The 24,996-nt window shown below is 44.7% G+C and overlaps 1 protein-coding gene across 1 annotated transcript in view; it reads right to left on the bottom strand.

The window, feature by feature from the left end:
* LOC124798769 (cytochrome P450 6k1-like) overlaps window positions 1-24,996 on the bottom strand; it is a 50,547-nt gene that overhangs the window by 20,062 nt on the left and 5,489 nt on the right. Inside the window, 4 exon segments of the mRNA XM_047262299.1 lie at window positions 782-912; window positions 4,849-5,111; window positions 17,972-18,081; window positions 18,084-18,209. Of these exon segments, the coding sequence (XP_047118255.1) occupies window positions 782-912; window positions 4,849-5,111; window positions 17,972-18,081; window positions 18,084-18,209 (630 nt within the window).

The following is a 24,996-nucleotide window of genomic DNA, read 5'->3' as shown; positions in this document are numbered from 1 at the left end:
TACGCTTTTCTGCTGTGTGGGTCCTTTCACGTTTCCACTTCACTGTCACATTGGGAACAGTGGACCTAGGGATGTTTAGGAATGTGGAAATCTCGCGTACAGACGTATGCCACAAGTGACACCCAATCACCTGACCACGTTCGAAGTCCATGAGTTTCGCGGAATGCCCCACTCTGCTGTCTCGCGATGTATAGTGACTACTGAGATCGCTGATATGGAGCACCTGGCAGTAGGCGGCAGCACAATGCACCTAATATGAAAAACGTTTGATTTTGGCGCTGTTCGGATACTTTTGCTCACATAGTGTATATGATTGCTAGACACACAGGGAATATGATAATCCTACTCTCATGTAACAAAGTCTTTGTACTGTCAGGAAGAGACCTGCTACCCAGATAGCTACGCACGTTACAGCGTCGATACCAGGATAAAGAGGTGCGGCGGCCTCTGATCGATTTCGCCTGGCGGATTAGTGACGAGGGTTGGTGAGTCAGGGAGCCTGGATCTGGTTTTTGGGCCCTTTCCCACATTCATCTAGGTGAATAACGGGCTTCAGATGAATAGCACTACAAACAGACAGTTGACGCGCAAATATTTCGTCCTGGAGGGGTAATGGGGTAGTGACAGGAGGGACATATGGTAACCACTCCAAATCCGTAAATACATGTACCGACCCAACACTGATCGGGACAAAAGCACAAAAAGAAGAACGCCCTCATGAAGGGAGGGCACTGGGTGTAGGTAAACACTAACGGAGAAAAGAAGAAGAAGAGGAACTTACTGTCGGTGGTGCCGGCTCCTTTCTCCTGCCCATTCTCCACTGCGTCTCCTTTGTCAGGGTCGACGTATCCCTTGTTTTTGAGCTGAATGAGAAGGTCCATGAAGTCTTTCCTTGTAAAGTTGTTCTTCTCTCTGTAAGCGACAGTGTCTGCAACCATCTGCTGGAAATATTTGCTGACATCCGTCGCTTCTCCCTTCACCGTAGAAATGAAATGTGACAGTAATTTATTACGAAAGCAACTATTCTGACATCAATTCCCCTTTTCCACTGTGGAAGGAGATTACTTATCTAACATATCCCACATTTTATGCACATTGGCCAATGCAAGAGACACGTTACCTCGTTTGTGCAGATTAACAAGGAACGAGAAAAGACTGTGATCCATCCCCAGTACACAGGCAGGAAGAACGATGTGTGCTGGCACAAGACTGCTAGCAAGCCCCTGTTAATTTGTTCCATAGTGTGGGTTCAAGAAAAGTCTAATCACCAGATGGACACAATAGAAGCAGATTTCTGTTGAAATTTCTGTTTTCAAGTAATGTCGATAACAGTAAACAAACGTTGGCTAACGCTTCATGGACGGTTATGGTAATGTCATGTGCCACTTTTGTTTCCTTTAGCGATCTCTTAATACATTTCTGGCCATCAGAAATGCCACACCAGGAAGAATGGCAAACGTACTCGGAGGAACAGATGATTGAGTTTGTAGGTAATCTGTGTGTACAGGATGAGAAATTTGGTGCATGGGACTAGTGCCTTAGCTAGGGACAATGGCTCTAACTGAGTCAGACATTGAGCCAAACTGATCTAGCGTGACAGATAGAGGTACATCAGTCCCTGGGTCTGTCATTTCTTCAGCTTCAATTTAGTGCCGGATTTCATCAGTTGTAGTGGCAAGTGGAGTACCATTCTCTCTGAAACCCATGACCAGATATTCCCAGTGGGTGAGAGATCTAGAGAACATATCGGCCAGCGCAACACTCGAACACCCTCTATATCGATCTACACTACTGGCCATTAAAATTGCTACACCAAGAAGAAGTGCAGATGATAAATGGGTATTTATTGGACAAATATATTATACTAGAACTGACATGTGATTACATTTTCACGCAATTTGGGTGCATAGATCCTGAGAAACCAGTACCCAGAACAACCACCTCTGGCCGTAATAACGGCCTTGATACGACTGGGCATTGAGTCAGACAGAGCTTGCTTGGATGGCGTGTACAGGTACAGCTGCCCATGCAGCTTCAACACGATACCACAGTTCATCAAGAGTAGTGACTGGCGTATTGTGATGAGCCAGTTGCTCGGCCACCATTGACCAGACGTTTTCAGTTGGTGAGAGATCTGGAGAATGTGCTGGCCAGGGCAGCAGTCGAACATTTTCTGTATCCAGACAGGCCCGTACAGGACTAGCAACATACGGTCGAGCATTATCCTGCTGAAATGTAGGGTTTCGCAGGGATCGAATGAAGGGTAGAGCCACGGGTCGTAACACATCTGAAATGTAACGTCCACTGTTCCAAGTGCCGTCAAAGTGTACAAGAGGTGACCGAGGCGTGTAACCAATGACACCCCATACCAACACGCCGGGTGATACGCCACTATGGCGATGACGAATACACGCTTCCAATGTGCGTTCACCGCGATGTCGCCACACATGGATGCGACCATTATGATGCTGTAAGCAGAACGTGGATTCATCCAAAAAAATGACGTTTTGCCATTCGTGCACCCAGGTTCGTCGCTGAGTACACCATCGCAGGCGTTCCTGTCTGTGATGCAGCGTCAGGGTAACCGCAGCTATGGTCTCCGACCTGATAGTCAATGCTGCTGCAAACGTCGTCGAACTGTTCGTGCAGATGGTTGTTGCCTTGCAAACGTCCCCATCTGTTGACTCAGGGATCGAGATGTGGCTGCACGATCCGTTACAGCCATGCGGATAAGATGCCTGTCATCTCGACTGCTAGTGATACGAGGCCGTTGGGATCCAGCGTGACGTTCCGTATTATCCTCCTGAACCCACCGATTCCATATTCTGCTAAGAGTCATTGGATGTCGACCAACGCGAGCAGCAATGTCGTGATACGATAAACCGCAATCGCGATAGGCTACAATCCGACCTTTATCAAGGTCGGAAACGTATGGTACGCATTTCTCCTCCTTACACGAGGCATCACAACAACGTTTCACCAGGCAACGCCGGCCAACTGCTGTTTGTGTATGAGACATCGGTTTGAAATTTTCCTCATGTCAGCACGTTGTAGGTGTCGCTACCAGCGCCAACCTTGTTTGAATGTTCTGGAAAGCTAATAATTTGCATATCACAGTATCGTCTTCCTGTCGGTTAAATTTCGCGTCTGTAGCACATCATGTTCGTGATGTAGCAATTTTAATGGCCAGTAGTGTAGGTAAGTTGAGCAGAGCCAACATACACTCTTACTCTGTCCTGTTGTAAGAGAAAGACACAGAAATCTTGGAGGGAAGGCACAGTGAACGGCATATTTAATATGTCAGGAGTATAATGCCTGTCGTCCAAATAGCTCGGTGTGCTAACCTGAGGAACCAACTTTACCACATACCGACAAGTGTATGATGATGGCAAATGCATTACGCCATCTTTCACTCTCCTCGCAGCCTATGCAGATCGAGCAGTCCATCATGACGCTATAAGCAGACAAGGAGATTCTCTCCGGAAAGACGACACGTTGGCAATCCTGCATCCAGTGTTGCCGCAGGGAACCTCGCTGCCAGCGCCCACCCTGTCTCCGCTGCCACCTCATGGGCAGTCGCAGCAGCGGTCACCGAGCTGATGGTGCCCTCTGCACCTGACGTCCTCACCCTATCCCTGTGGCTATCTGTCTTGCTGCAGAAAGGCCCACTTCCTGACTCACTGCATCTGCCATAGACGTACACTGAGGTGAAAAATGTCATGGGGTATCTCTTAATATCGCGTCGGATCGCCTCTTGCCTGGCATAGTTCAGTAACTCGACATGGCGTATAAGCCACAAGTCATGGGAATACCCTTGCAGAATTACTGAACCATGCTGCTTCGGCAGCCGTCCGTAACTGCGAAGGTGTTGTCAGTGAAGGATTTGGTGCATGAACTGATCTCTCGACTATGTCCTATAAGCGTTTGATGTAAACCCATACCATTCTCTCGAATTGTACAGAACGTTCTTCAAAGCAATCACGAACAATTGAGGCCTGGTCACATGGCACATTGTCATCCATAAAAATCCGTTGTTTGGTAACATGAAATCCGTGAATGGCTGCAAATGGTCTCCAACGTGGAAACGGATTCGTTTCACCCTCTTGTTATGTTCAGTGAGTGCGTAATGTTAACAAAAAAGTATAGAACAGATGAGTTGATTGCTTCATACAAACAAAGATTTGTAGGCTTTAATATTCCACAGGCTGAGTTATCCCCAACTCTTTTTGACTTCATAACTTTCGACTTGGCTGTTCGTAAAATCTCAAACTGTCCGGCTTACTCTTGGCAATATTCTTAAATGTTTGGATCATTATCACGAAAATACCCCATAGGGAGAGGTACACAGTAAAGTAATGCAAGTCTATAAAAATTCATTTTTTCGAGAAAGCTAGCATCTCCACGATAAGTGCATCGAAATATTGAGACTCCATAAATAGCTCGTGGAATTGAGATAAATTCAAAAGATTACTTTTGAGGCCCTGAGAAGTGAGTTCAACAGCAAGGCAATGATGACATGCCTTGTTTGTGGTATGCACTGTGTTGTTCATCACATTAAAGCTCTGAAAGAGGACTATTAGGATTTAACGTTCTACTGACGAAGAAGACATTAAAGACGAAACGCAAGCTTGGTTTGGGAAACGATTTCAGAGTGTTTTTCCAAAGGAAACGTCCTGACATGTGCTCTAAAGAATGTGGGGAAACAACAGAAAAGCTAAATCTGCATAACTGGGTGGACATTTGAACAGGTAGCCTCTGGAGCATGATACCCGACTCTTACCCACTGCACCTTGAGTCTCCTCACATCAAACTGATTTCTCTGGTGGAACGAAGCGTTGCAGCTCTCACCTTAAATACTCCATTAGTGTTGGGCTCACAAAGCTCAGAACGAAACCGATGCTTGATTGCCAAGTGGGCTCAAAGATCTTGCGTCCCCACTGTCGGAACTCGTGCTCCGGGTTCCGCTGGCAGTTGCACTCCTGGCCGAAGGTGACGGAGGAGATGACGTCAGTGGTGAACCGCGCTATCAGCTCGCGCACCTCCACCGACTGCCCGCGGTCCACCATCTCTCCAATCATGTCCGCCATCTCTTGCCCGCAGTCCTGGATCGTCTGTCACAGACACAAATACACTTCGTCAGTGTCTATAATAGAGAAGAGTGCTTCAGCAAACTTGCAGATTTTTGTGACTTTTTATAAGAAAGAATGTAATTCGTTATTCTTAACGGCACGAAATCGACAGAATTGACGGGTATTTTTGGAGTATCCTTGAAGAATATTATAGGACCAGTACTGTTACCAATATACAGACTGATCTTGCTAAGTGGGGACAAACTGCAGAACACAATCCCTGGAAATATAAGGGAAGAAAAGTAATGCGGGCATAAAGCTGGAAATGGATTCTGATGGAGGTATATGCACTTGAAGGTGGTCTCTGAGAGTGACCACAGTATCAGCACACAGGCACGTGGACCATCAGCATGGGGTGAGCCAGAGGATCATGTAGAACATTCTGCGTGGCAACTCGCACTATCTGTACCACTTATAATGCGTTCAAGTGGTACTACCCACGGCCTTTCCTCTGCAGCACAGGCCACCATGGTTCTGTAACTTCTGTGATCCATCTCTCCCCAACTGAGATCGTCTGGATCATTATAGGCAGGGCTCTCCAACCATCCAGGGATTTTGACCATCTAACGCGCCAATTTGACAAAATTTGGCACAGTATTCATCAGGAGGACACCCAACGACTCTGTCAAGCAAGGCGAACAACTCCTTGGATGAGAGCTAGAGATGGACCAATGCGTTATTGAATTACTCAGTTTCTGAAGCCCTGGCTCTTGAATAAATTCTCCAGTTTTTCTGAATTATAATCGAATGCTTGTCTCTACATGTGCATCACACCTACCAATCTCCATCCTATTTGGATAATTCCCTCGTGGTGCGTGGTTTAGGTATACATATATACATGCACATGTGTATGTGGAACACATAAATACATACATATAAGTACATTTATATGTGCATCTATGTATACACCTCCCAAAATTTAAGAGTCCAACTGCTAAGGAGCTAAATAGGGAACCTGATGTCCGCTGGTGTAGAGCAGGGGACAGCTAGAACCATAAAATACAAATTCAGGCTACCAGTAGGGCAGTTGTTATTCATTTGTTTGTTTTGTAGAGCCAGCAGCAGTTCGTTTCAGGCCAGTCAGGATTCTACACTCGGCTGGCACATAAATGTGGCGCATCAGGTTATGTATCTGGCTCTTCCTGTTTTTTTTTTTTTTTTTTTTTTTTTTAGCAATGTTGAGATGGAAAAGACGTCTGCATGCTGTGCTGTGTGTGAATGCAGGGTGGGCTGGCGATAGTGTGTGAACAGCTGAAGGCGCTTTTGGCTAAGGTCAACAATCTTCAACCTGCTGTCTCGAGTGTAGTGGAGGCGGAGCAGATGGCACATCACATGGGACACCTTAAGCGCCGTTTGTCTAGACCATGGGCTCTGCCATTGAGACACCTTCCAATGGACCCAACCGGGCGATCTGCTATCATTGCAGGGTGAGTGACAGGTTGCAATGCAATCACATTGCTTGAAGTGGAGGGCCAATGTGGAGGCTGGCCGTTTGGTATCGCCCAATCACGCTATGACTGGACAGGTGGCCGCTCCTTCAGCAGGGTCTGACCAGGCACATGGGATAAAGCGTTTGCCAGTGATTGGGAGCTCCAATATTAGTTGCATTATGAAGCCTCTTAAGGTAAATAGTATTCAAGGCCAGAAACAAAGTCAGTGTGCACTCGATACATCTGTCATGGGGCCTCACCTGAGATGTATACAGAATCCTGCCTGTTGCTGTCAAGCACACAGGATGCATCATGTGCAAGTTGTGGCTCATGTCGCCACCAGTGATGCCAGCTGCTTGGGTTCTAAGACCATTCTCATTTCATATGGGCAGCTGGCGGAAGCGGTGAAGGCTGCTGCCCTCACACACGGTGTGCAAGCATAGCTAGCAATTTGCAGCAGTGATCTCAGAGCTCGGCGAGGTCCTTTGGTTTGGCATCGATTGGAGGGTCTCAACCAGAGGCTTTGTTGACTCTGTGACGGTCTTGGCTGAAGATTCTCTGGACCTGCGTTATTGGATGGAGAGTTGTAGGCTCGTCTTCATAAGTCAGGGGTGTACTACCTAGAGGAAGGAGCTACTCGAGTAGCACAGTACTTGTGGAATGCACATGTGGGAAGTGAGTTAAGGCACTCTGATGAACACTCGCCAGTCGACACACAGATTGCGAAATGTAACCAGGTTCAGAGTGAAGATACGCAATTGTCAAAATTTTATCAGTAAATTGTCGAAGCATTCATGGAAAGTACTCCAATTTACTGCCTTCCAGGATATACCGCTATGTGGCCCACAGATTATTCTCAGTAATGAAATCTGGCTGAAACCCAAGGTAAAAAGCTTTGAAATTTTTAACAGGTCATGTAACGTACATCGAAAAGACAGATTAGATCCATAGGAGGATGAGTGTTCATTGCAGCGGACAAAAACATTGTCTCTAATAACATCGAAACTGTCTTGAGGAACTAGTTCGACAGCTTACACTATGTAGATGCAAATAGACCCGACCTTATCGACGGTGCCAGCATACAGACAGGTAATAATAACCATTACGTCGTCATAGCGACCATGGTTACTAAAGTTAATAAATCAATCAAGAGGGCTAGGAGAGTATTTTTGCTGAAAGGAGCATATAAGCAGTTGCTGGCATCTGACTTATACAATGAATGGAGACCATTTAGAACCAATATCATGAAAATAGATGAGGAATTACTGGCGAAGTTTAAACGGTTTAGCAAATTGCAATCTGGAGAAATATGTGCCGAGTAAGTGGATTAAAGACGAAAAAGTCCCATTGTGGTTTAACAGCACTTTTGGGAAATGCTTAGGAAGCAAAGGTTGTTGCACTCTCGGTTCAAAAGAGAATGAGCCAATGACAACAGGCAATAGTTAACAGAGACTTATGCGTCCATATAAAGACCGGTGCACCAAGCAGACGACAACCACTACAGTTGTTATACCTCAGCAAAGGATTTAGCCAAAAACCCTAGAAAATTCTGGTCCTAAGTAAGATCACTAAGCTGATCGAAGACTTCTGTCCAGTCACTCGTTTATCAATCTTGTGTGGGAGCAGAAGACAGCAAAAGGACAGAATTCGTTCGCTCAGGAAGATCATAGAAACATACCGTCGTTTGATAATCGAACAGATCGCTATGTGGAGGGCACAGACCTAGGCATCTCTAGTGTAGGGAAACAACTGAAAGAGTAGAAAACAAATAATTCGCCCAGTGAGGATGGAATCAAGTAGTTCAAATGGCTCTGAGCACTTTGGGACTTAACATCTGAGGTCATCAGTCCCCTACAACTTAGAACTACTTAAACCTAGCTACCCTAAGAACATCACACACATCCATGCCCGAGGCAGGATTCGAACCTGCGACCGTAGCCGTCCGCGGTTCCAGACTGAAGCGCCTTCAATGGCTCGTCCACAGCGGCCGGCGCGGACGGAATCCTAAGTAGATTTTACAAAAACTACTCTATGACATTGGCAATTTACTTAACCTGCATTTATCACGAATCTCTTACCCAGTGCGAAGTCCCAAACGACTGGATAAAATAGCAGGCGTCTTCTGCGTAGAAGAAGGGTAGAGTAGCTGACCTGCAAAATTAGACCAATATCCTTGACATCAGTTGGCTGCAAAATTCTTGAACGTATTCTCAGATCGATTATAAAGAAGTACCTTGAGATGGAAAAGCTTCTGTCTGCGAATCAGCATAGTTTTAGAAAGCATCACTCACGCGTTTTTAATTTCAACTTGCCTTTTTCTCACATGATAGCCTGCGGATCATGGATGAAGAGCAGAAGGCAGATTTCATATTAATAGATTTTCGGAAATCATTTGACATGGTGTCCCACTGCAGACTGTTAACGAAAGTATGAGCATACGGTTTATGATCCCAGATGTGTGACCGGACTAGACTTCTTAAGTAACAGGACCCAGAACGTTGTCCACGACAGCGAGTGTTCATCAGAGATGAGTGTACGGTTTATGATCCCAGATGTGTGACCGGACTAGACTTCTTAAGTAACAGGACCCAGAACGTTGTCCACGACAGCGAGTGTTCATCAGAGATGAGTGTATCGTCAGGCGTGTCCCAGGGAAGTACGATATGACTGCTGTTGTTTTCTATATGTGCTGGCATCAGCTGTCGCCTGCACACCATTCGGCAAAGAGGTTGCAAGAAAATCGGCAGTAGGGGCTGAATCAAGCGCGCGTATTAGGACAGAGGCCAAAGACAGACTCACAAGCAATGCGCTGCCAACACTCTGTCGACAGACAGTATTTAGATCGCTGCCGTGGGCCGTCAGCCACAAACAGTCAGCCCAGTCGCAGACAGAGTCAGTCGCAGTCACAGTCAGCTCGGCTACTAGCTCAGTTACTATTCTAGTTGCCGCCTGGCAGTTCACGTCACCTGCTATGAGAATGTAGTGTTTATAGCAGGACTTTGGTGTCACCAGCAGTGAGACTAACGTGAACTATTATGGAAGAACTTATACCACACCAACTTGCTTAAAGATAAGTAGTTTCTTGTTCTTGTTAATAAGGAACCGTGTTAATACATGTGTGCAGATGTGTTGTAAAAAGAGGATACCGCCTACCTACCAACATCTGCTCTTTTTCTTCCCCTCGTACAAGACACTACAGTGGCAATGAGATGACACAGAAGTGGCGACAAGGATAACTCAGTGAAGAAGACCATTTTACTTGCTTCTCTTGTGGTTTAGCTTGTAGGGTTGTTGTTTTCTTGCGTGTATTCCAGGAGGGGAGCTGCAGAACTTATAAAATTTCTCTTTCCAGACGCTTTGCTTACTTTTTTACTTTTTTGCTGCAACTTATTTGTGTAAACCATGGCTACCCCCACCGCCCCTCCACCCCCTGCCTCCGCGCCCTTGGCACAAATGGCCAATGTGATGGATCGAACACAAATTTTTCAGTTTCAGAACCAACAAATTGCTACCATGCTGACTACAGTAAAACAACTTCTGGCGGCACAAGTGCCGAGCGCTGCTCAATAGACCAACAAACCAGCGCTACAAATGACGCCGACCAGCGTATCAACATTTCGGCAATTTAACCAGAAGAAGAGGAATGGCTCGAATACCTGACTCAGTTCCAAGCAGTTTGTCAATTTCATCGTGTTGAAGCTACAGCCAAGTTACAATAATTTCTTTCGATTGCTGCGTTCCCAGTGTTCAGCTTAATACAAAAACTATCCCCAACCGCGTCTCCCGACGAACTCAGCTATGAGCAAGTAATAGCTGCATTAACTCAATATTATGAGCAGAAAGTTCAAGTAGCTGCAGCCGGACATCAGTTTTTTTGCTTGCAGAAGAAGCCGGAGCAGACGTACCGTCAGAGGGACACAGAATTAACGGGCATGACTAGAAAATGTAAATTTACGTGTAGTTGTGGCAACTATTACAGTATATATGAAGATGGTATCTGTTCTTTCGGACATGTCCGAATGGGAATCGGCGAAACGCCGCGAGTAATGAGTATTATGGGCAGGATACTATGAGTATAGTGCGGGACATTAAGTTGAGAATGTGGGTCTCACGGGAGGAGTGCATGAGATAAGTTCCTGCAGTCGCACCATACTCTGTGTCCTCGGTGGCTCAGATGGATTGTTCGGTCAGAGAGCTGGAGAGCTGGTTGGCCTATGTAACAAAAAAACTGAGTGAAAGGATCAACAACTAACGTGAACTGATGTCAAGTGACGTCCGCAACGACCATACACAACGGTCAACAACGAACAAAAAAAAAAAAAAAAAACTAAATAAAAATGGATAGAACGTCTGCCATGTAAGCAGGAGATCCCAGGTTCGAGTTCCCGTCGCAGCACACATTTTCAACTGTCCCCGTTGACTTATATAAACGCCTGTATGCAGCTAAGTGTAGTGATTTAGTTATAATTTCATTCTAAAAAAACTTTTACAGTGATTTAATGATTAGGGGCGATATAACACTCAATGTCGCAGATAGTAGAACACTGGAACAAATCCTAAAGTATTCTGATCCATCACTTCCTCAAGTGTTGCAAATTTTAGAGCAATATGATTCGTGTGCTATAGCGGCCGATAAGTTTGACTATGCCCCCATTTGTCGGGTCGAGTGGCCCCTTGCTCGCGACCGCCCCAAGCAGCCACAACACCGAGCGCGTACACAGCCGAGCTTACAGCCACGTAGACATGTAAGCAGATCCGTGAATTCAGTGAAGCGTTGCCCTGGAACCTAGATGTTGGAGCAGGTGTCCAGTGATCGAAGTCATTTGCACAGATTAGCGTAAAGTTTTGTAGCCCGTACTGTAGGAGGACCATATGACACAGATTACAATCACAAGAGAGAGCTCCTGTACTATTCTTTCAGAAGCACTTCGATATGTTATTTTTCTACTGTAAGACATCCAAGCATTGTATGACTACAGTTTTGTACACTGACATACATTTTGTAATCCCTCCATAACTTCGAGTTCTGTGTCAGGTGCTAAACCGACATTAACATGCTTCGATCCATTAGCTCTCTCAGAAACCTAGACATCGAATGATATAAACTATGTTGCTTACACAACACATAGGATGGTTGAAATAAAAGACAGAAGTGGTGTGTCTTATCAACAAAAATGTGGAGGACATCGCAGCATATGGAAACTGGAAGAATTTGTAGCATTGTGGAGCATTTCTAAACAGCTTTCAAAGGTGATGACCTCTACATTTAATCTCATTTTCCATATTGATGGGGTAACAAATGGCTCGGTATTCTGTTTTTTTGAAGAGATCTTGAGCATTGATTCTCATATTGGATGATGATGATGTTTGGTTTGTGGGGCGCTCAACTGCGGGGTTATCAGCGCCCGTACAAATTCCGAACCGTTTCTCAGCCCAGTCTCGCCACTTTTCATGAATGATGATGAAATGAAGAGGACAACACAAACACCCAGTCATCTCGAGGCAGATCAAAATCCCTGATCCCACCGGGAATCGAACCCGGGACCCCGTGCTCGGGAAGCGAAAACGCGGCCGCGAGACCAGGAGCTGCGGACTCTTCATATTGGAGGTGCATATTGTACCCAGGTATACGATCGCTAATTCGGCGTCCTAAGTGGTAGTCATACTGACAACCAAATCTTTGGACACAGGTCTTTAGTTTTTATGACTTACAGTGGATAACAACATGCGGAACAAGGAGTTTCCTGCAGATCCCAGAGAGCACAGATAGTATGCAGCATCAGTTGTCAATCTCACCAGTAGAAGAACGGAGTGATTTGCGTGTACCCAGGCATGTAAGCACCCCCATCCTTCCACACTTTTTGTCAAAATTTCATCAGTTTTACGTATTTTCCATCACTTTTCGTAGTTTTATTGGGTTTCCTGTAATTTCAACACATATTACTCAATTACTCAAGGTGTTGTTACGTCAACAAAACGTCTCATTGCATCGATCACGTGATGTTATCAGCCAATCATATTGTAGCATGGTTCTCAATTTCTTCATCATTACTAAAGCGCCCCCTTCATTACACTGCGAGGGTCATATACATGTAGACATATCGTGAACCCTGTTACACCACCTGCATCACGTGACACAAACACTGTTTCTTACAGTTGGAAGTCGCGATCAGCAGAGAGGAGGTGTTAAAACTGCCTTAGTCGAAACTCTTTATAAATTTGGTAAGCTTTTGATATGATTTGCCATATCCACATCTGTGGATGGAGTCGCAAAGTATTCTCACATTCGTGGGATAAAGCCAAAACTCCAAAGCTCTGACCGTCAGCCCTCTGTTTTGAAACGAGCTACCTCATTGAACCTATAGGCTAAGGACTCTGAGCGAAACTCTAAATGGCCACTCTCTAGGTATCTCGTAAATGCACTCATTGCCTTCTCTCCTCTGCAAAGGTACAAATTTGTAGTGCTAAATTTCTCCATGGTGAAAAATCGACTTGGATCCCACGACAGGAGAAGATGAATGATTTGGCAATGACGTTATTTTCCTGGGACAGCTTCTCCGAGACGTAGAAAGACATTTAAAAAATCCTAAATGATTGTAAATACAAAATAGTAATTGCTTAAACAGTATTTGTATAAACTTAATCTCTCATCATTTTTATATTATAATTGCCAAATTGTTCCCTTAACAAAACCTTTCATTTGTTATGGCACTTTTTAAAATTTTTAAACTCATTTATTATCATGTTGAACTGGCTTGGTAATTCATAAATACTAGTACACGGGGATAACTACCTAGATAAGTTGGTAACTAACTAAATTACCCTTAAATTTAAATATTTGGACGAATGTGGATGAATTGGGTTTCAAAAGTCTTAGCAGGAAGTTAGCGTTACGAATACTTTCGCTTTTTCATTTGCATTTTTGCAAAGGAGTCAGTGCAATTTAAAATTAAGGAACTCTTTTTATGCAGTATTTGATGCTGCTTTTATGAATGACACTTTTTAATTGGAGTAGCCTTTTTTGAGTTACAGGTGTTGGAACATGGGCGTAGCTCACTTTTTTGTCAAGTCGTTAAGCGTTGTCGATCTTTGACTATCGATTATGGCCAAACGGCTGAACCGGTTGTAACTTTTAAGTAGGTCATTTACGTAAAATTTTATGGTCTCCTATTCTGGCATTTCGAGAATTACTGTAGTATGTATCGGAAGTAAACACCGAAAAATTTCAAAAATTTCGTGGTTTCGGCCCTCAAAAGCTTAGCACAAGCCAGAAACCGACCCACACTGATTGAGCACTATTTTGGGATGGCTAACGTTGATTACACCATTTCCAGCTTGTGCATATTTGTTGACCAGCAAAATTCTCATCTGCCTACACTAACGTGTGTTAATACTGTTCTGCCACACGTGATTTAAGTCGAAACTCCACAGAACAGATCACATGCGTGTGACACTCGTTCCTATTGTTACCAACACCCACAGTAGCACAGTTGAACAAAATAATTCAACAATCAGTCCGACATCACTATATTTACACTGAGTCGTGGCAACCTTCGTACACAGAAGTGATGACCACAATATTCTCAAATTATTGCAAGCATAGTACATCGGATGTTTTCAAACTAAAAATCTTTTGAAAAACAAAAGCTGAAAACTTCCTCTACCCGAACACAACTCTAAAATCGTACACCGTACGCTCATTCTCCAACATGCAATAAGAACGTTATGTACGTTACTTTTCTTGTACTGAACTTAAAGCTAGTACTAGCATCCTCATATGCGCCAGTTCAATTGTTATAAAGAGTTGCATGCAAACTAAGTGACACTCCGTATTCTGTACTAATTATCTGCACAATAAGTTACCTTTCAGCCTAAAATAACAGTGCACAAATAACATTCTGGCAAGCTATCACGTCGGTATTGTGAAGAGTAGATGCCGTAGAGTTCTGATCCGGTATCGTGGATTGCAGTTCAGTCCTCACCTCACAGCCATTTGGAATGACTGTTAAAACTGTTTGAGTCTGGTACATGGATAGAATGGGAAAATTTCGCTCTGTATGGCAACCTAGCTCTGAGGGGACAGTGGGTGAATTTTTGTCGCAATCCCTCATATACTTCCAACGTGTATTTAAACGTCACTGTATACTGTTATCCGTTGGATGGTGGCTGGTCAGTTCCGTGTCATCTAATAGCATCACAGGAAATGGGGATCTTGGCTCGAATGCCGATACTGCGAAACATGGATATGTGAGGAGAAGAGCCAAGATGACTAAACGGAAATATTATGAAATAACAATTTATCTGGAATACATTTCACATAAATTTCCTCAGCACGTTATAGCCTTAGGTGGAGATTTCAATTTACCAAATATAGACTGGGACACTCAGATGTTTAGAACGGGTGGTAGGGACAGAGCATCGAGTGCCATTATATTGAGTGCACTATCCGAAAATTACCTCGAGCAATTAAACAGAGAACCGAATCGTGGAGATAACATCTTGGACCTACTGACAAGAAACAGACCCGAACTTTTCGACACTGTAAGCGCAGAACAGGGACTCAGTGATCATAAGGCCGTTGCAGCATCCCTGAATATGGAAGTAAATAGGAATATAAAAAAGGGAGGAAGATTTATCTACTTAGCAATAGTAATAGAAGGCAGATTTCAGACTACCTAATAGATCAAAACGAAAATTTCTGTTCCTATAGCAATGTAGAGTGTTCATGGAAAAAGTTCAAGGCAGTCGTAAAATGCGTTTTAGACAGATACGTGCCGAGTAAAACTGTGAAGGATGGGAAAAACTCACCGTGGTTAAACAACAAAGTTAGGAAACTACTGCGAAACCAAAGAGAGCTTCACTGCAAGTTTAAACGCAGCCAAAACCTCTCAGACAAACAGAAGCTAAACAATGTCAAAGTTAGCGTAAGAAGGGCTATACGTGAAGCGTTCAGTGAATTCGAAAGTAAAATTCTATGTACCGACTTGACAGAAAATCCTAGGAAGTTCTGGTCTTACGTTAAATCAGTAAGTGGCTTGAAACAGCATATCTAGACACTCCGGGATGATGATGGCATTGAAACAGAGGATGACACGCGTAAAGTTGAAATACTAAACACCTTTTTCCAAAGCTGCTTCACAGAGGAAGCCCGCACTGCAGTTCCTTCTCTAAATTCTCGCACAAACGAAAAAATGGCTGACATCGAAATAAGTGTCCAAGGAATAGAAAAGCAACTGGAATCACTCAACAGAGGGAAGTCCACTGGACCTGACGGGACACCAGTTCGATTCTACACAGAGTACGCGAAAGAAATTGCCCCCCTTCTAACAGCCGTGTACCGCAAGTCTCTAGAGGAACGGAAGGTTCCAAAGGATTGGCAAAGAGCACAGGTAGTCCCAGTCTTCAAGAAGGGTCGTCGAGCAGAAGCGCAAAACTATAGACCTATATCTCTGACGTCGATCTGTTGTAGAATTTTAGAACATGTTTTCTGCTCGTGTATCATGTCATTTCTGGAAACCCAGAATCTACTCTATAGGAATCAACATGGATTCCGGAAACAGCGATCGTGTGAGACCCAACTCGCTTTATTTGTTCATGAGACGGAAAATATTAGATACAGGCTCCCAGGTAGATGCTATTTTCCTTGACTTCCGGAAAGCGTTCGATACAGTTCCGCACTGTCGCCTGATAAACAAAGGGACTACGGAATATCAGACCAGCTGTGTGGCTGGATTGAAGAGTTTTTAGCAAACAGAACACAACATGTTGTTCTCAATGGAGAGACGTCTACAGACGTTAAAGTAACCTCTGGCGTGCCACAGGGGACTGTTATGGGACCATTGCTTTTCACAATATATATAAATGACCTAGTAGATAGTGTCGGAAGTTCCATGCGGCTTTTCGCGGATGATGCTGTAGTATACAGAGAAGTTGCAGCATTAGAAAATTGTAGCAAAATGCAGGAAGATCTGCAGCGGATAGGCACTTGTTGCAGGGAGTGGAAACTGACCCTTAACATAGACAAATTAATGTATTGCGAATACATAGAAAGAAGGATCCTTTATTTTATGATTATATGATAGCGGAACAAACACTGGTAGCAATTACTTCTGTAAAATATCTGGGAGTATGCGTGCAGAACGATCTGAAGTGGAATGATCATATAAAATTAATTGTATGTAAGGCGGGTGCCAGGTTGAGATTCATTGGGAGAGTCCTTAGAATATGTAGTCCATTAACAAAGGAGGTGGCTTACAAAACACTTGTTCGACCTATACTTGAGTATTGCTCATCAGTGTGGGATCCGTACCAGGTCGGGTTGATGGAGGAGATAGAGAAGATCCAAAGAAGAGCGGCGCGTTTCGTCACAGGGTTATTTGGTAAGCTTGATAGCGTTACGGAGATGTTTAGCAAACTCAAGTGGCAGACTCTGCAAGAAAGGCGCTCTGCATCGCGATGTAGGTTGCTGTCCAGGTATCGAGAGGGTTCGTTTCTGGATGAGGTATAGAATATATTGCTTCCCCCTACTTATAACTCCCGAGGAGATCACGAATGTAAAATTAGAGAGATTCGAGCGCGCACGGAGGCTTTCCGGCAGTCGTTCTTCCCGCGAACCATACGCGACTGGAACAGGAAAGGGAGGTAATGACAGTGGCACGTAAAGTGCCCTCCGCCACACACCGTTGGGTGGCTTGCGGAGTATAAATGTAGATGTAGATGTAGATCTCTTAACCCTTTCAGACCCACTGGCTACAATTGTGTACATTAAAGTTTAACGTGTCTTAGCTGAAATAGAAGTACTTTCCCCCAGTGGAAACCTAAGGTAGACATTTTTGAATGTTCAGCTTTTTCACTATGCACAAGCGCTGCCAACTGTTGGGCATTACTATGAAAATATCAGAATGTCAATGTAGCAATGCGCAGAAGCTCGTGACCACCGGAATACACAGACGTGGTTGGTTCGCTAAATTCCACTATATAACTGAATATTGTTGTTGTTATTTTGCATGGTAACTACTGAATAATCATTTTATTTACTGCAATAGAGAATCATAATTAGTTATTTTAGTCCATAAAATGAAGCCAAGTGTACAAAATATGTTTCGAAAATGGGTACATATTTTTATATAAATCTTCCATCTAAAACCATTAACTAATCGCCTAAGAGCCTTAGCGCATAAAGAAAAACTTTCTTTCTTTCAGAAAAAATTCATTGAAAGGGTTAAAGGAGCGACATCGATTCAGAACCTATAGGCTCCAACAATGTTCAAACAGGTTTGTGCTGTCATCGAGCGCTTTGCCAACATTCCCCATACAAGGGAAAGTTTTGCAGCTTTCAAAAAACAGTTTTTGCTTCAAGGCTTCTTGATCTGTAGCAGAAAAGGTCTATCTACGAGTCGCACAACAACTCACCTTAAACATGCCCTTAAGTTTGCCGGATGTGAACGTAGGGCTTAATTTGATTCTCAGCTGGCGCCACTTCTTTCCCGCCGGGAAAAGAGATGTTTGTTGAGAGGTTCTTCGTCGCCGATGAACAGTCCCCTGTCGTGGAACGTCCCGAAATCCTTGACAAGGACGTGGCGGATGAGTTCAGGGTCACGGATAAGCAGCAGTGGCCGACGGAATCCGTAAAACCCGACGTACCTCTCTTCTGAAACGAAAAAAGAGTATAGTTACGAATTAAATTAACGACAGATATCACCTCTAAGTAGTAACACATACAACCCACCACAACTGTCGTATCGATTACCAGTCTTCACTAGATCCACAGATAAGACGACACGACGTGACATATCTAAATGCAGATGTGCTCTGTGACTCGAATCCCAGTAAACTTGGTCAGAATATGCTTGACACGGGTTCGGCGATCCTGGTGTCCCGTTGATGGTGGCTCGTCATCTCCGCTTCATCCAATAGGGGCGCAGGTAACGGGAATCTTGGGTCAGTCGGCAATATACCGTCAGCACTGGGAATATCCACAAAAGTAGGAAAAAAGCTCAATGTGTGCTACATGGCACTGGAGCATGCGGTTGCTGAGGACAAACAGTCGTCAACGGCCGGATCTCTGTTGTAACAGGCTCTGGCGTTAGGAACTTGTTTATTAATAATAGTGATGCTGTAATTGTTGGTTGGTAATATTTACTGACAAAATGCAAGCTAACGCTAGATTGCGTACTTACGGCTATCCTGTGTGGCCGTTTTTAGTACGACTTTAAAAGAGAGAGATTATTAATTGATAACCGACGCATCGGTTCTCGATTGTGTACAGGAGACGTTCTGGTTGATTACGTGAATAATTGACCTTTCGACCCAGATTGCCTTCACGCAATCAGAATCTTCGATGAAAATACGTAAGGGACCTATTTGAATATAAAAATGGAAATGAAAGCAAATTAGTGGAATTCGTAAGAGAAAGATTAACAGATCGGGTGTTGAACACATTAGTGGTCTCCCAAATACAATCGAGACACCGTGTTAAAGAGCGACCCTGTAACAAAGCTCATATACAATTTGAATATCATTTTTGGTTAATGAAAGAAAAGAATAAGAAGAAAATTACTGTATCGTAAAATATTAGTATATTTTGAACAACTTGACATTAAACTTCTAAACAATGACAAACACACAACAAATGAATGACTTACGTCAGATATTTCTTTTGTGGATGGCGCAGTCGAATAATCGCTGCTCTGTCAGTCCGTTCCTTCTTAAAATTAAATGTCCTTACGTGTGCGTAAGTACATTGTATGCACACCCGAGTTACCGAAATGTTTGTTCGTCGTTTCACATAGTTTTTATACAAAATAAAAATACAACTTGTAGCAATGCTATACAGTACGTCTTAACATGTCGGCGACCAAAAGTACAAGGGTTAATGAAGTCTCTAGAATATTTCTTAACAAAAGATATGTTATTCTTTCTTCCGTTTCGCATCTTCTTGCTATCAAGCGCTGCGGCAATGATTTAAATATCTGCGGCCAGTGGGTCATAGTGTTTATTTAGAGTATTTAAACGCTGGACGCACGTTTTGGTATAGGGGCACATTAAAAAAAATTTCATCTCTTTTTATTCTCGCGCTGTGATGCTTAGCATTTTGACGAGCTACACCTCGTTGAGTGTCCTTTTCTTTTATGACAAATATCTCATATGCAAAGTATCTGAAATCCAATAATATTACAAGGCGTACTGAGGTAGTTGGGTGCTGAGTAAGTACTATTAACTTCCTCTAAAAAGGCTCTTAACTGTTCCGGTGGCTTGTTGGAAAGCCCAAAAAACGTAATGTGGTGGCCTGTTTGCCACCAGAATAATTTACGAAGAACGCATAAAAAAGGTTCAAATGGGTCTAAGCACTATGGGGCCTAACATCTCAGGTAACCAGTTCCCTAGACTTAGAAATACTTAAACGTAACTAACCTAAAGACACCACACACATTCATGCCCGAGGCAGGATTCGAGTCTGCGACCATAGCAGCAGCGCGGTTCCAGACTGAAGCGCCTAGAACCGCTCAGTCACATCGGCCGGCCCGAAGAATGCAGAAAACAAGAAATTATAATTTAAAGTCGCCTGTCAAAATGCGTCATTCTTTGTGTAACGAGAACAACAAACTACCTATAAAAATATCATATATCTATACAGAACTTACGTTCAGTACTCCAGGAACCGTCAGTTCCATGAAAAGACCGAACTGAGACACTTTGTTTGGAAACCACTGCCTTCCACTTGTCCTAATAAAAGCTAAATGGTTATGAAATTACTCTATCGTGATGAAGTTGCGCAGTACACTGAATTACAACAGGGCAGACCCGCCACACTAGAGCATAATAGATCTTGATGCAGATTGCGGAAGTAGGAATGGGAGTCGGCGAGTACCAGTGATGCAAAAAAAAGTATGAATAAATGTAGACAGTGAGCAGCATGAAACTCTTGCACGTGTGTTAACGTTCAGTATAACGGTACTCTAAGGATTTATTACGGCAGATACCATCCACCTCTTAATACAGACCTACGTTTCTGCTTCGTTACGATGTTTTGAATGCCAACATTTTAGTATAACAACTGTGGCGTGTGACGATCAAGCTACATGTGATTAATTTAGCAGGCTGCTCCGAAAACAGTAAAGTGTTGTTCATGTTCTGCACAATACCTTGACTACACAGGTAAAATAAGTAGTTACCTACCTACTCGAAGGAGGCAGAGATCTAAGTTCCTGAAAAATACTGCAACATATTACTTTTTTCGAGCTAGAAAGGCTAACAGAGCTTTGCAACCGTTATCCATCGCGATTTCCTTCGCAGCGACGGTCACAAAATGCATGTAAGAAGTTTCTGTATCCACACAAGCACTGGGAACTGGCGAAGGCAGTGTCACATGCTCCTCTAAGTAAAGCTGCAAAAGGAAAATCAGTTCGTTAAACGCCAGTTGGCATGACTGGCAAAGTCGAGAGACACACGGCGGTGTGGAAGGAGAAATTTACGAACTTTTCGTAATTAAGAACTGGATGTGTTCCGACAGGAATTGAAATTTACCTGAACGTCTCTTTTTTTTCTCATCGTTCTAAGTAAGTGTGCACACCATAGTGCGGTGTCCTCCCTCTCAACCAGAAATGTTCTATTTTTAAATTTTTTTTATAGGAAGCTAACCTTTTCGTTTTTCTTCTTGACACAACTGAACTACGTTTTTCTTTGACACTTATCCATCTGAGCAAACCATTCGATAACGTATATTTGTACACTCCTGGAAATGGAAAAAAGAACACATTGACACCGGTGTGTCAGACCGACCATACTTGCTCCGGACACTGCGAGAGGGCTGTACAAGCAATGATCACACGCACGGCACAGCGGACACACCAGGAACCGCGGTGTTGGCCGTCGAATGGCGCTAGCTGCGCAGCATTTGTGCACCGCCGCCGTCAGTGTCAGCCAGTTTGCCGTGGCATACGCAGCTCCATCGCAGTCTTTAACACTGGTAGCATGCCGCGACAGCGTGGACGTGAACCGTATGTGCAGTTGACGGACTTTGAGCGAGGGCGTATAATGGGCATGCGGGAGGCCGGGTGGACGTACCGCCGAATTGCTCAACACGTGGGGCGTGAGGTCTCCACAGTACATCGATGTTGTCGCCAGTGGTCGGCGGAAGGTGCACGTGCCCGTCGACCTGGGACCGGACCGCAGCGACGCACGGATGCACGCCAAGACCGTAGGATCCTACGCAGTGCCGTAGGGGACCGCACCGCCACTTCCCAGCAAATTAGGGACACTGTTGCTCCTGGGGTATCGGCGAGGACCATTCGCAACCGTCTCCATGAAGCTGGGCTACGGTCCCGCACACCGTTAGGCCGTCTTCCGCTCACGCCCCAACATCGTGCAGCCCGCCTCCAGTGGTGTCGCGACAGGCGTGAATGGAGGGACGAATGGAGACGTGTCGTCTTCAGCGATGAGAGCCGCTTCTGCTTTGGTGCCAATGATGGTCGTATGCGTGTTTGGCGCCGTGCAGGTGAGCGCCACAATCAGGACTGCATATGACCGAGGCACACAGGGCCAACACCCGGCATCATGGTGTGGGGAGCGATCTCCTACACTGGCCATACACCACTGGTGATCGTCGAGGGGACACTGAATAGTGCACGGTACATCCAAACCGTCATCGAACCCATCGTTCTACCATTCCTAGACCGGCAAGGGAACTTGCTGTTCCAACAGGACAATGCATGTCCGCATGTATCCCGTGCCACCCAACGTGCTCTAGAAGGTGTAAGTCAACTACCCTGGCCAGCAAGATCTCCGGATCTGTCCCCCATTGAGCATGTTTGGGACTGGATGAAGCGTCGTCTCACGCGGTCTGCACGTCCAGCACGAACGCTGGTCCAACTGAGGCGCCAGGTGGAAATGGCATGGCAAGCCGTTCCACAGGACTACATCCAGCATCTCTACGATCGTCTCCATGGGAGAATAGCAGCCTGCATTGCTGCGAAAGGTGGATATACACTGTACTAGTGCCGACATTGTGCATGCTCTGTTGCCTGTGTCTATGTGCCTGTGGTTCTGTCAGTGTGATCATGTGATGTATCTGACCCCAGGAATGTGTCAATAAAGTTTCCCCTTCCTGGGACAATGAATTCACGGTGTTCTTATTTCAATTTCCAGGAGTGTATGATGACTAACCATTTCAGAAGCTAAGAATACGCAGAGGTAGTACCGAGTACGACTGTAACGTGACTGTACAATGCAGTGTCACGTGCGTCGGCCGTGTACTCTGGAGTACTGTCAAACACCTTCTGTTCGGTCTGCACTAAACAAAGTTTGGTCTCGCCTTCTGCCGTCGACTACTGTAAAGCGAGATTATAATTAGCTTGAAAAGTAGCTACTCTAATCTAAACCCGATAAAGAGGGGAGATGAAGTGGTGAGTAAATAAGCAGACACAGATAAAACGGCACGAGACTGGTGCTACTCTAAGCGTGGTAGGTACCCAAGGCTGGCGAAATGGGGGGTGGTGGTTGCGGTGGGGGGGGGGGGGCGGGGAATGCTCTGTGATCGCAACTCACCGAAGACGTGGCGTGTGATGCCGTCCATGTTTCTGACCATCAAGCCGTGCCTCGACCCCTGCTGTTGCTGTTGGCGGAATACACGGAGACCACGAGGTGAGCCGGTAGTCACGTGACCAATAACAGGGTGTCTGCAGCGTTACCGAGGACGGTTTTCCCCGGGAGGATGGGCGTTGCAGTTCATTGCGTGGTGGTAGGCGAATACTCAGAGGCAGCGGGTTACTTCACAGTTGCCGCGCAAGTAAAATATGCACACAAATATAGGTGCAGAATAGGTAACAGCACCACATGAAAAAGAGAAACGAGACGCGGAAGCTCGTCTAAACACCCTCTCCGTACACATACAATACTTTAAGTACCGACTGTGGAAGATATAGATGTACCAGCTACCTTTAAAAGTTGATCACTTCTAAATGGCTTAAGGGGTCTTAACGAATGAAGTGTCAACTGATGGCGCTTGAAGATCACTCTCTGACATTATCTTTACAGTTTATACAAGAGCAGTAAATTTTGAGCTGCTATCCGGAATGTTCACTCTCACGATTTAGAAATGTGTTTTAGCTCAAAATAAATTGCAAAAAATACGTATAGCGGCACTATTACGTAATATGGAGGAGTCCAAAAAATGCATCCACTGTTTAAAAGTCCATAACTGCCAAACTAATTCACGGAGTTGTTTCATCTTTGGTAGTGTAATAGTTCGTAGTTCCGGCAATCGCCACACAAGCGTTGTATTGCGTTGTTTTGTTTTGTCAGATGACAGTCGACAGATAGTCAGTGTTTTGTTCTTAGTTGAACCTAGTTACTCGAGTAAACATGGCAGGCGCAATACTTACATTCGATGAAAGGAAGTCAGTTTTGAAGTGGTATTTTAAGTACGATAACATTAATGAGGTTCAACGGCAATGGCGAAATGAGTATCAAACAGAGCCACCGACACGTTTAACGATTCATCGCATTCGAGACAAATTTGAAGCAGAAGACTGTGTTAAAGATGTACACAAACAACGATCTGGACGACCTGTAACAGTAACAAGTCCAGCTAACTCCCGTCGTGTGTTGTAACAGTTCACTCGCTCACCACAGAAGTCTATGAGACAGTGTGCCCTTGAAACTGGAGTGAGTCGCTCAAGTGTTCGGTGAATTTTGAAGACAGCAAAGTGGAAGTGCTACATCCCACGACTGCTACACGCAATGAACGAGGACGACCCAGATTGTAGAATGGAATACTGCGAGTGGTTTACTAACATGGTGCGCAACGATGAAGAGTTTGCAGAGATGATTGTGTGGTCTGATGAGGCACAGTTCAAACTCAATGGTACAGTAAATCGCCACAGTTGCATCTACTGGGCGGCCGAAAATCCGAACGTCCATGTAGACAAAGCCGTGAATTGGCCAGGAGTAAATGTGTGGTGTGGGTTGTCTTACCGAGGCTTGATTGGGCCATTATTCTTTGACGGTACAGTTACCGGTGAGGTGTACCTTCAGAAGCTTCAGGCATCCATTTTACCTGCCATCCATCCATTTTACCTGCCAACCGAGACCTATATGGAGACGGAAGAATTTACTTTCAACAAGATGGTGCCCCAGCCCACTACCAAAATCGTGCCAGGCCTATCTCGACGAAAATCTACCAGGAAGATGGATAGGCGGTACAGGTGCTGTGGTGTATCCACCACGTTCCCCAGACCTAACTCCTCTGGACTTTTACCTGCGGGGAACACTAAAGGACGTCGTTTGTCGACAGAAGCCACGCACATTGGATGAACTTCGAAAATCCATCTTACATTCATGTGCAAATATCCAACTGAACACGTTTCAGTCAGTAGTTCGTGCTGCAGTTCAGCGGCATCGTTTGTGTGTGGATGTTAATGATGACCATTTCGAACACC

Source organism: Schistocerca piceifrons, chromosome 5, assembly GCF_021461385.2.
Source record: "Schistocerca piceifrons isolate TAMUIC-IGC-003096 chromosome 5, iqSchPice1.1, whole genome shotgun sequence".
Classification (NCBI taxonomy): Eukaryota; Metazoa; Arthropoda; class Insecta; order Orthoptera; family Acrididae; genus Schistocerca; species Schistocerca piceifrons.
Note: the sequence above shows the minus strand (reverse complement) of the source record. Positions and strands in the feature narration are given on the sequence as shown.